Source organism: Danio aesculapii, chromosome 24 (genome assembly GCF_903798145.1).
Source record: "Danio aesculapii chromosome 24, fDanAes4.1, whole genome shotgun sequence".
Lineage (NCBI taxonomy): Eukaryota > Metazoa > Chordata > Actinopteri > Cypriniformes > Danionidae > Danio > Danio aesculapii.
Genome location: NC_079458.1, coordinates 6,641,594 through 6,655,055, shown reverse-complemented (window position 1 = coordinate 6,655,055; position 13,462 = coordinate 6,641,594). Strand labels below are relative to the sequence as shown.

Below are 13,462 nucleotides of genomic sequence, written 5' to 3'. Positions count from 1 at the left end.
AAACTGATCTTCAACTCTGAAAACTGGACTTCCGTGTTAAGCTGCTTGACCGTGTTAAGCTGCTTTGATCTACATTGTAAAAGTGCTTTAAAGAATGTGTTTTGTAGCTCCTGGTCAACTATAATTCTACACTATAACTTTGCACATCTTGCGATGTGACTATTGTGGATGCGCACATTGCAATATCGATGCAGAAACGATATATTTTGCAGCCCTAATCAGAAACATCACTATCACAATACTCAATATCCCATATTTTCCCAGTATCTTGCAGCCCTAATTCTTTCACATTACTCACACACACACACACACACTAAAACAAATCATGCCATGCTGGATTATAAAAGCGTCCACAATTTTAAACTGGAACCAAATTCTCATTAGAAATGGCTGAGGGCCACTAAAACAAGCCAAACGCTGAAGATCTATGAACCAGTTCCTCGTAAGACAAGATCACTACTCAAATTAGTGTTTCCAATGAACACTAGAGAGGAAAAGAAGTGAGAAGAGCAAAGGTGAAACACTAGAAAACAAGAACTCGGTGACCTGCCATTAATCCTCTCCTCTTGCACATCTCGTAATTCCCAACAGGCCTTGCAAACACTTTGTGAGCGTCTGCCGATCCAACACTGCGTTAATATCAACCTCTGGCCTCTGGAAAAAAAGCTCTTATTAAGCTCTGCCAATGAACACTGAATCCACATGTAACTCCTACATCACACTTCCCACATACAACACTTGCCTTTTAGCTACTAATTCTGAAATCACTACTTTGTGAGTTGCAAATTGCTGAACTTCCTATTAGTGCTTGGTAAGGCAACAATTACTGTTGTTATTATTATTGGTCAAGCTTAGGGTTGAGGGTTTCTTCAAATAAATAAGAAATGTGCCCTGATTCAGACAAACAAATCTACAATCTGCATGGGAATAACTCGTGTTGTTATTACTTATAATTATTACTACAATTAATAATAAAAATTGATTGTATTATTATGATGGACGGACGGACAGATATAAAAACAGATAGAAAGACGGATGGATGGATGGATGGATGGATGGATGGATGGATAAAAACAAAGATGGACGCGAAGAAAGACAGACAGATGGATTGATGGATTGATATAAAAACATAGAAAGACAAACAGATAGAAAGACAAATGGATAGATGCAGCCATAACATGGCTTGGATGCAACAAACATTTGGATGGATGGATGGATGGAAGAATAGATGGATAGATGGACAGATGGATGGATGGACAGACAGATATAAAAACAGATAGAAAGACAAACAGACAGAAAGATAAACAGATGGATAGATAGAAGAATGGATGAATATAAAAAAAATACAAAAAAGGGATAGAAAGACAAATGATGGATGGATGGATGGATGTAAAACAGATAGAAAGACAAACAAATAGAAAGACAAACAGATGGATAGATGGATGGATGGATATAAAAAAATAGAAAGACAAATGGATAGAAAAACATACAGATAGAAAGAGTGATGGATCGAAAGTCAAACAGATGGATGGATAAATGGATGGATGGATGGATAAATGGATGGAAAAAAAACAGATAGAAAGATAAACAGATGGAGAGATGGATGGATGGATGGATGGATGGATATAAAAGAGATAGAAAGACAAACAGATGGATGGATGTATGGACAAATGGACGGATAAAAAAACAGATAGAAAGATAAACAGATGGAGAGATGGATGGATGGATGGATGGATGGATATAAAAAGAGATAGAAAGACAAACAGATGGATGGATTGATGGATAAATGGACGGATAAAAAAACAGATAAAAAGATAAACAGATGGAAGGATGGAAGGATGGATGGATATAAAAAGAGATAGAAAGACAAACAGATAGAAAGACAAACAGATGGATGGATGGATGAATGGTTGGATGGATGGATACAAAAACAGATAGAAAGACAAACAGATAGATAGAAAAACTGATGGACAGATAGAAGGATGGATGGATATAAAAACATTAAAAGAGAAATGGCCAGAAAGACGGATGGATGGACGGATGTATAGACAGACGGATGGATGGACGGCGGATATAAAACAGATAGAAAGATGGACAGATGGGCGAATATACAAATGGAGAGAAAGACAAATGATAGAACGACAAATGAAAGAAAGACAAACGATAGAAAGGCAAATGGATGGATGGATGGATGGACGAATGGATATAATAACGCATAGAAAGACAAACGATAGAAAAACAGATGAATGGATAAAATACCCTAATTTCATATCTTTTAGCAAAACAATGAAATAAAAGCAGCACGGTGGCGCAGTGAGCAGCACAATTGCCTCACAGCAAGAAGGTCGATGGTTCGAGCCTTGGCTGGGTCAGTTGGTGTTTCTGTGTAGAGTTTGCATGTTCTCCCTGGGTTCGCGTGGGTTTCCTCCGGGTGCTCCGGTTTCCCCCACAAATCCAAAAACATGTGGTACAGGTGAATTGGGTAAGTTAAATAGTCCGTAGTGTATGTGTGTGAATGAATGTGTATGAATGTTCCCAGTGATGGGTTGCAGCTAAGTTGGCGGTTCATTCCGCTGTGGTGACCCCAGATAAATAAAGGGACTAAGCCGAAAAGAAAATGAATGAATAAAGTAACAAATATATAATAATAATATAAATAATAATAATGCATAATATATAGCTATGTACCAGCATACATTATTATAGTTTTCCTTCAATGCTATTTTTAATATTGTCATATTTTACAATACATATGGAATATTAAATTTTTTTAAAATATTTTTTACATTATTGCATGCCATGATAGAATATTCAAATGCCTAATTATATAATTACATATAAACAAACTTTTATTTTATACACCTTTCGTAACCAACTGTGTTAATTTTATTAAAAATTTTATTTAAATAATCAATAAATCAAATTTTTTATTTGACTTGATTTAATTTAATTTGAATTCATTTATTGATTTACTTATTTAATCAATCAATCTAAATAAAAACAAATAAGTTAAATAAAAATTAAATTAAACTATCGATTCCACATGCATTATGGAAAAAAACATCTGCGGGGGCGATCAGAAAATTGACAAGAGACACCTGTCCTGATAAAGCACACACCCCTAGAGCAAACAATAACAAAAGATGATACATTCCACAGATTGACCTGAAGATACGACCCGGCCCTTTAAGAGCCCTGATCATATGAGATACACTTATGACAGGTCGTAAAACCAACAGAAGTTAAACTGCTTGTGTGGTGGCTGCATTGTCACAAACTGGTTTTCCTGTGGAAAAAAACAAAAAAATTCGGCAGCCTCCTTATCATGTGGAGACACGAACAGCATTCCAGGCCTCTAACAGCCTACACACACACAAACACACACACTCCTTTATTTGAATCAACTTGACCCTGCAGGGCAGCCTGCCAGCGAACAGCACTACGCGCACTACTTCTCTCTCTCTCTTTCTCCGCAGTACACTATGTTCCTGGCCTGCGCTCAAAAATGTGTTCACCCTGCACTGGCTCAAAATGAATGGAGGAGTACACAAACTTTTCGCTCTGTCAAATGTGTATCACTCCCCGCTTAGTTTTTTTTTTGTGTAAAATCCAGAGACGTCACAGAGGGGCAGTTCCCAAAACCAGCGGGAACAGGACAGATCTGCTGCGCTCACGGAGAGGCTGCAAAAAGTGTGTCATAGCCAAGGACGATGAAGTATTGCACTCGGAAATGAATGATTAAAATGCAGGTGTAATTAAGAAATAAACGTGCAATAAAACATTACGTCTAGACATATGTCTGTTTTTTTAACTCTTCCAGTAAATGGGCCCAAAATGTTTTTCCTGCGAAAGCCAGGCAAGTAAACAATCTGTTTTTTAAACAAATGGTTTCAATCTTGAATCCAGGAGGCAGGATTGATGTGGAAGATGCTTTTAATATGAGGCATGAGAGTGGGTGCTAAACATAGTGGAGATTTAGATGTTTTATACACTGTAAAACCCAAAAAGTTAAGGCAACTCAAACTATTTCAGGAAACTGAATGCAACAAATCATTTAAGTTCAAAAACTAATCCTAATGAGTGCTGTGAACTTAATCCATTTCAGTAAGCGAAGCAATTTGAGCACAGCAAAACCCAATAAATGAAGAGAACTCAAACCAACTGAGTACTGCAAAACTCAATAAGTTAAGGCAACTCAAACCATTTGAGGAAACCGATTGCTACAAACCATTTGAGTTAAAAAAACTAATCTATACGAGTACTGTGAACTTACTCCATTTAAGTTGAAGTAATGAGGTATTTAATTAACTCTTTACCTTTAACACTGATTTCAAAACTCTTTTCAAATGAGTAGAATTAACTTTCAGTCAATTTTGAGTTAACTCCACTCATTTCATTTGATAAAGTTGGCTGTTGGGTTTTACAGTGTATGAATGTGTTTTTTTCAGGACTTTGATTTATGTCAAAGAGCTGATAAAAATTGTTGACAACTTTCTATTTAGAACTGAAAGATCTATTTTTGTCTTAAAAATGCAGCGTAAAATTTCTAGTGAGCCATTAAAAAGTCAGTTTACCCCACCAAAAATGTATATCCTCATTATATTTCAACATTCTCAAAGTCTAGTGGTTGTAATATTTCACAAATTTATTTCTTCCGATGAACAAAAGCTATATGGATATTAGAAAACAGACATCCATTCATTTTCTTTTCGGCTTAGTCCCTTTATTAATCTGGGGTCGCCACAGCGGAATGAACTGCCAACTTATCCAGCATATATTTTATGCAGCGGATGCCTTTCCAGCTGCAACCCATCACTGGGAAACATCCATACACATTCATTCACACACATACACTACGGACAATTTAGCTTACCCAATTCACGCATGTCTTTGGACTTGTGAGGGAAACCAGAGCACCCGGAGGAAACTCACACCAACATGGGGAGAACGTGCAAACTCCACACAGAAACGCCAACTGACCCAGCCGAGGCTCGAACTAGCGACCTTCTTGCTGGGAGGTGATCGTGCTACCCACTGTGCCACCATGCAGCCCAACAGACATCCATTGTAGAAGCAAAAATACTATGGAAGTCAATGGCTGTTTTTTCCAGCGTTCTTCAGAATATCTTCATTTGTGTTCAACAGAAGAAAGAAAGTCAAAGAGGTTGGGAACAAATGAAGGATGAGTAAATGATGACAATTGTCATTTCTTGGTGAACCGCCCCTTTTAAAAATGTGGTTTTTTAGTGTGTGTGAGTAAAACATTTCCTTTAACAAACAAACTTAAATATTTAACAAATTACCATTTAAAAATCCATTAATATATTAAGGGTGTAAATTATATTGGTAATCAGGGGTGGGGGGTTCTTTCCTATTGTTTATGTATTTATTTAAATTACATCAAATTTATTAATAAAATGTATTCAAGTTTTCAGAGATTTGAGGCATATTTAATTTATTCTGACCTACAGTATCCTCTGATTAGCTATTTTATTAGCTGTTTTAGGCTAAATGTAGATTCAAACAGCTATTTTACAAGACAGAAATGTCTTGTGAACACTTATGATGTTTAACAGTGCTCTAGATCTGCCGGTTTGAAAACAGTTGAATGAACATTTCACGCATTGAATGATTGTCGTGATTATGAATTCACATTGATATTAACAGTTATAGGGGTGGTCAAATATATATTTATAATATTATCTACTGTTTTAAGTTTTTTTTGTGTGTGTTTCCCAGTGATGGGTTGCAGCTGGAAAGGCATCCGCTGTGTAAAACATATGCTGGATAAGCAAACAATGAAATTCTTTCTTTTTTACTATACCTTTAAAGTGTTTTTCGTGCGTGACTGTGTGTGTGTGAACATTTTCCTAACTAAAAACTAACTAACTACTAACTTGCGTTAATATATAATTGTATATATGATATGCATTTACAGGCTTCATGGTGGCGCAGTGGATAGCACAATAGCCTCAGCTGGGCCAGTTGGCGTTTCAGTGTGGAGTTTGCATGTTCTCCCCGTGTTGGCGAGGGTTTCCTCCGGGTCCTGCGGTTTCCCCCACAAGTCTAAACACATGCGGTTTAGGTGAATTGGGTAAGCTAAACTGTCCGTAGTGTATGTGTGTGAATGAGAGTGTATGGTTTCCAAGTGATGGGTTGCAGTTGGAAGGGCATCAGCTGAGTAAAACATATGCTGGATAAGTTGGCGGTTCATTCCACTGTGGCGACCCCTGATTAATAAAGGGATTAAGCTGAAAAGAAAATGAAATGAAAATGAAATTTGCATTTACTACATTTTATACATTACATCATAGGCCAAACAATTCAATGTATTTCTAAAGGAAAGGAAGTGAGTGCCAAACGTAGTGGAGATCTGGGACAAGTTCAAAACTTTTTAGATGAAGAGGTTTCAGTGGCACCTTGGATGAATATAAACGTTGCTCTAGATTAGTGGTTGGCAACCGTTTTATCCAAAAACCAGTTGGTTGTGATTAGAGCTGGAAAGTGCTAAATGCACTTAGCTGTTTTTTATCTTCAGCTGCTGACGTCAAATGCCTTTAATCAAACAATATGGCATTTTTGCCACAAATTAATCTGTCAACTGGTAAAGCCCAGACATATTGTATAGTTGTCAACGTGAACAGGTTCAGTGACATGCACTCATTGTCAAAAATATGAACCAAAATACACAACACAAATAGAAAATAAGACTCAAAAGTCACTTCAGCTTTAGACTAAAGGCAAAGTGTTTGATATGGTGAATTATTGCCTGCATAGATTTATTTTACCTAATGTAAATTTACATAATTATTATTGTAATACACTAATAATATTGTAATCATAAATATTTTCATTTATATTCATTAAAAATAAATACATAATATATACCATTTAAAATAAATACTTCATAATGTTTATATCAGCTTAACATTAAAACTATTCTGAATAATTTAATTGTACACATGTATTACTTCTATATTTTTATTATAATCTCTTTTAATTTTCTATGCATTTATAATTATGCATTAAGGTGTTTAGATTAATGACAATGATAGCACAATTAAAAACAACCCAAGGGACAAATCGTTCCAAGGTTTAGGAGCAGAGAAGGCTCGATCACCCTGACATTTAAGCCTATACTCAGGAATCAACAAAAGTCTCTGATTTGAGGAGCTGGATGGATGGTGTTCAGTCAAAAGGGCTGAATGTTAAGATGAAGCTAAGCCATTCAATGATCAAAAATAAGAAGTAACATTTTAAAATCAATTTTGTAGAGCACCACAGATTACAAAGAAACTATTTTTGTTTCTGGATTTATTGAGAGTTAATAAACACCCCATTTCGCATCTCATCTCTCACTTCTGAATGTTTTAATCTATGTGTAATATCATGCCTTCCAACTATTCCAACTATTTATGAGTCCAGTCATAGCTGTTTATGCAGTGCTTCATTATAACATCACAGATTTGCATAAAACTGCCCTTCCAGGAATGAGACTGAACTCTCTTTCCAACATAGTCTGGACAGAACTTCACCTTATGACAGTAATCATGAATTCAGTGAGATGAATCACGCTAAATTATGCTAATCACGGTCAAAGATCACTAGCAAAACATAAATGCATTATTTCATGATGTCATTACCAACAGTGACACGGATGTTGGTAATAAAGTTCCTAATAAAGAAACATCAAATCGCCATATAGTAACACTTATCACTACAAAAGTGTGTGACTTTCAATTTTCACATGAAGAGATTTCAAAGAATGCTGTAACTGCTTCGGTCCATACAATGAATGTCAATGGAATCCAATGACGTTTTGATAATGTTAATATAATTAATATGAAAATATTAAAAAAAAAAAAAGCAGAAGCAACATTCATTACTCATTTAATCCCTCATTTTTTTCTTGCGATATGAGAATACATCATGATCAGAATTGCACTGGTGTGTGTGTGTGTGTGTGTGTGTGTGTGTGTGTGTGTGTGTTCACGGATAAATGCAGAGTACAGATTGTAAGAATGGGTCACCAAACTTGGTTACTTTTTACTTTCACTTTTGATTGACTTTAATTATTACTGTGACTGTTAACAAATTTCTAAAGAGTTTTCTTTTAGATGTGCAAGCAAGCAGAAAGTATGTAAACTGGTCATGTGACTAAAACATTTTAATCAAAACGATCAATTTTTTTACACTGTAAAAAATACCCATTAATTTACAGTTTTCTGTATTTTTGCCAAGTGAACATGCTTAATTTGCTTCAGCCGTGTCTTCCACATTTATCAGAAAAGAGAAAAAAAAGCATGCATGCTGACATCATGAGGAAAACTATGCTTGTACACTACCTGACTAAAGTCTTGTCAACGATCCCAGTTGTAAGAGCAACATATAATAACTTGACTTCTAGATGATAATTTATAAAAGTGGCAGAAGGTGGATTTTTCAGATGAATCATCTGTTGAACTGCATCCCAATCATCACAAATACTGTAGAAGACCTACTGGAACCTGCATGGACCCAAGATTCTCACAGAAATCAGTCAAGTTTGCTGAAGGAAAAATCATGGTTTGGGGTTACATTCAGTATGGGGGGCCTGCGAAGAGATCTGCAGAGTGGATGGCAACAACAACAGACCGAGGTTTTAAAACATTTGTGCTGCCCATTACATTACAAACCACAGGAGAGGGCAAATTCTTCAGCAGGATAGCGCTCCTTCTCATACTTCAGCCTCCACATTAAAGTTCCTGAAAACAAAGAAGATCAAGGTGCTCCAGGATTGGCCAGCCCAGTCACCAGTCATGAACGTTATTGAGTGTGTCTGGGGTGAGATGAAGGAGGAGGCATTGAAGATGAATCCAAAGACTCTTGATGAACTCTGGGAGTCCTGCAAGAACGCTTTCTTTGCCATTCCAGATGACTTTATTAATAAGTGATTTGAGTCATTGCAGAGATGTATGGATGCAGTCCTCCAAGCTCATGATGGAGTCAGACACAATATTCATTCCTTTTCCACTGCAGCATGACTTTATATTCTATACTGGACATTATTTCTGTTAAGTGAGAAGGCTTTCGTCTAAGCAAAGTTAGACTTTACTGTCCTAATTAAACAATTAAAAATCAAGGCATGATCATATTTTATTTTGGTAAAATAAGCGTAATCTAGAGGCCTTTGCCTTTCATATAAGCCACTTCTGATACCCAATGATCAACTAGAAGTCAAGTTATTATTTGTTGTTCCTAAAACTTGGATAGGCGACAACACTTTTGTCAGGTAGTGTAGTGTCTACATGATCATACTGTATGTGGAGTTTCATAAAATTTTCACCCTGACCGGAGTTGACAAAAGTTTCCGTTTCAGTGACCTGACACTGCATTTTCATGTGGAAAACAGCCAAACAGCATAGACAAAATACACGTTTTAAAATTACCCATGTTCGCCTAGACAGGGCTTTAGTTTAGAACTGCCACGAAAAAAATATGACACTAAAACTCACAGTAACTGGCAACAAGTCTGTGTCTGTACAAGTGATGCATTGAAACATTCACTCGAATAATTTGCTCAAATCGACACAGTGGCTTAGTGGTTAGCACTGTCACCTCACAATTAGAGGCTTGCTTGTTCGAGTCCCGGCTTGGTCAGTTGGCATTTCTGTGTGGAGTTTGCTTGTTCACCCCGTGTTCACAGTCCAAAGACATGCAGTTTAGGCGAATTGGATGAATTAAATGAATGAGTGTGTATGGGTGTTTCCCAGTACTGGGTTGCGGCTGGAAGGGCATCCGCTGTTTAAAACATATGCTGGATAAGTTGGCGGTTCATTCCGCTGTGGCGACCCGAGGAAAAAAGGGACCAAGCCGAAGGAAAATAAATGAATGAATGATTTGCTTAAATTGCTGCTTAATTTTACTTTCATTAACGAACCACTGCACTGATTCACTTTCATTTATTCATTCAAAGACGAGCACTGCAATGTTGGCTGTGAGATGCATGAATGTTCTGCCCAGGCTTTGTTTGAAATTATAATTGTTGCCAAAACAGAAAAAACAGACTATACTGTGACTCAAATGTTTTTGTATGACATACAGGTATATGGCACTCTTCCTTGTGTGATATTACTGAACTATATCATATCATAAATGTATATAAAAACACACTCACAGATGTTTTGATATATGAAAATACATTCTCATAGATGGACTATATTTTCATTCATATTTTAAATTCTAACAATATTCTAACAGGTTTTATCACACAATCAATGCTTTCTGACCGTCAATACATGTTTTTATTTGTTTTAGCAATTATAGTATTACAGTAAACTACAAAAATCAGGGTTATGAATATTTAAAGGGTTATATAATATTTAAACCTCCTTCGTTTAATTCCCTGAGCATCTCTACAACATCTCAGGAAAGATTTGACTTTATTTCAGTTTTTAGATAATATGCAGTATCTACAATATACCATTATGAGATGCATACATGTGGATTTGCAGAACAGTAGATTTGACTTTGACCATCATTAATTACCTTTTATACAACTACTGAACTCAAAACTGGTGACGCGGTGGCGCTGTGGGTAGCACAATCGCCTCACAGCAAGAAGGTCACTGGTTCGAGTCTCGCGTTTCTGTGTGGAGTTTGCATGTTCTCCGTGTTCGCGTGGGTTTCCTCTGGGTGCTGCGGTTTCCCCCACAAGTCCAAAGACATGTGGTACAGGTGAATTGGGTAAGCTAAAATTGACCATAGTGTATGTGTGTGAGGTGAGTGTGTGTGGATGTTTCCCAGTGACAGATTGCAGCTGGAAGGGCATCCGCTGCATAAAACATCTGCTGGATAAGTTGGCGGTTCATTCCGCTGTGGGGACCACAGATTAATAAAGGGACTAAGCCGAAAGAAAATGAATGAATGAACTCAAAACTAAAGTCTTCACTTAATATCACGTTAGATTGGTATGTCCCTCTGAGACTCGTTTGATTTTATATTCAGATGATATGAGTGACACTTGTGCTCAACATAATGTCAAATATTAATAAACTAAAAGTCAGGAAAGGTTACAAATAAAACATTCAGGCCAAAGGTGAGTCCTAAAAGGAGCAGGAACATTGAGAACCCTGATGAACACCTAAAAAGCTGCTGTTTGAGGACTCACAGCGCCACCTACTGAACAACCACTCACAAAGCCTTTTCTTAATATATTATATGTTTTCTTTCTCTAAAATTGCCATGAAATGACTTTAACACTTATGAGATGCTTCGGCCAATATTAAACTTTAAAACACACTTACCACAGCAGGATTTAGGAAGTCGCTATGCTCTTTGGAAGCTGAATTCTCCTCCTCGAATTCACTGTCTGAATCAATAGTGGGCAGTTCATCTGTGTCTGAGGGCAAGCAGAAGGTAATATCAAGTATTATCTGTATTATTATTTTTCATAATTGTATATATTGTATATATATATATATATATATATATATATATATATATATATATATATATATATATATATATATACACACATACATACACATATATATATATATATACACATACATACATACACACACACACACACACACATACAGTACATACATATACATACATATATATATATATATATATATATATATATATATACATATATATATATACATATATATATATATATATATATATATATATATATATATATATATATATATATATATATATATATATATATATATATATATGTATGTACTGTATGTGTGTGTGTGTGTACTAATATACATTTTGTGTGTGTGTGTATACTGTATATAACTAATAACACAGTAAACATATATATTTTATGTTAATACCAGCTTTTATTTTGGATCTCATTATTCGCTTGACATCACCAATTCATTTACGCTCATATCTAAAAGTCATAGTGCTCACCTACACCAGTACTAAACATCCGCAGACTCCTGTGCTGGTCAACTGGATGCTGTTTGTGTGCTCTAAGTGGCTGACGAGGAGCAGGAGGAGGAGGATTATCACCATCTGAATCTTCCTCTTCACTGGAGCTCCAGGCAATGTTCACCGCTTCATCTGTGCCAGCGCCTCTGCTACCTGAAATCAACACCTTTACTGAGTAATAGAGTATGAAATCAATCAAGACTAATAAAATCTCTAACATTTAAGCTTTGCACCATCAAAACTAACGACATTTTAAATTACATCCAAATAGAAAACATTTATTTTAATACATCTTATGAATATAAAAACATTTTATTTCATGGCATCAGAAAAAATACACAGTTTGCAGTATATAATACTTATTAATAATATATTTTAGTGTAATATTAAACACCTTTACGGGGATGCAGACAGAAACTGAACATCAGCATTGAGAAAGTTGCAATCTTGAAAGTACAATGTGTACATTTAGCATTTTATTTAGCAATATTTTTCTTTTTTTATGTTGTAACCTTAATCATTCGTTTTTCAAAAGAGTTTTACATTTTATTAACATTTATTTTATATTTTCTACATTTTGAATCATTGAATTCATTCATTTTCTGCCACTTTTCCAGGGACGGGTCGCAGGGGTAGCAGTCTTAGGAGAGAACCCCAGACTTCCCTCTCCCCAGACACTTGCTCTAGCTTCTCCTGGGAGATTCCGAGGCGTTCCTAAGCCAGCCGAGAGACATAGTCCTTCCAGCGTGTACTGGGTCTTCCCCGAGGCCTCCTCCTGGTGGGACATGCCTGGAACAACTCCCTAGGTAGGCGTCCAGGAGGAATCCGAAACGGATGCCCGAGCCACATCAACTGACTTCTCTTGAGCTCCTCACCCTATCCATAAGAGTGCGCCCTGCCACCCTTCAAAGGAAACTCATTTCGGCAGCTTGTATCCGAGATCTTGTCCTTTCGGTCATGACCCAAAGCTCATGACCATAGGTGAGTGGAATTGACCAGTCAATCGAGAGACATTTTGAATCCAGATTTTCTCTAGGATTTTTTTCCAGCTGTGGCGGCAGGCCTTTTCTACACAGATCTACCAACTACTTGTGGCGTTATTTCAATGACAAATGTCGTGAGCGCAGTATTACAAGAAGAGATCACATTTATGTAGTAGCATACATACAAGCATGCGAATCTCTTTGCTTGTGTGCTGATTTCCTCTGCTCGTGCACAAAACTTCTTGCACGCCCCCTCAAATATACGCTGCTCAAGCGCAGATCTTCTTGTGGGCTCTCAAATAAACGCTGCTGAAGTGCGATTTAGTGCGTTTATGTCACAAGTATGTCTCCAACATTTATTAGATTTGGTAGGAATATTTATGAATGTCTCCAATAGACCTACAGAGCGGCATTAATGCGTCCTGAAGTAAAGTGAAATGGCTATACGTTGTGTTTGCTGGCCTCACGCATCATGCACCTGTCAGTCAGCCAGTCAGTCAGCACGACAAATGACGCACATCACTACTACGGTTACAGAAAAGATC

The 13,462-nt window shown here is 36.6% G+C and overlaps 1 protein-coding gene across 1 annotated transcript in view; it reads right to left on the bottom strand.

Annotated features, from left to right (window-relative positions):
• spidr (scaffold protein involved in DNA repair) overlaps positions 1-13,462 on the bottom strand; it is a 105,855-nt gene that overhangs the window by 86,926 nt on the left and 5,467 nt on the right. The window contains exons 4-5 of the mRNA XM_056450222.1: positions 11,914-12,087; positions 11,286-11,380 (exon numbers count right to left, since the gene is read on the bottom strand). Coding sequence (XP_056306197.1) covers positions 11,286-11,380; positions 11,914-12,087 — 269 coding nt within the window. The remainder of the gene's footprint in view (positions 1-11,285; positions 11,381-11,913; positions 12,088-13,462) is intronic.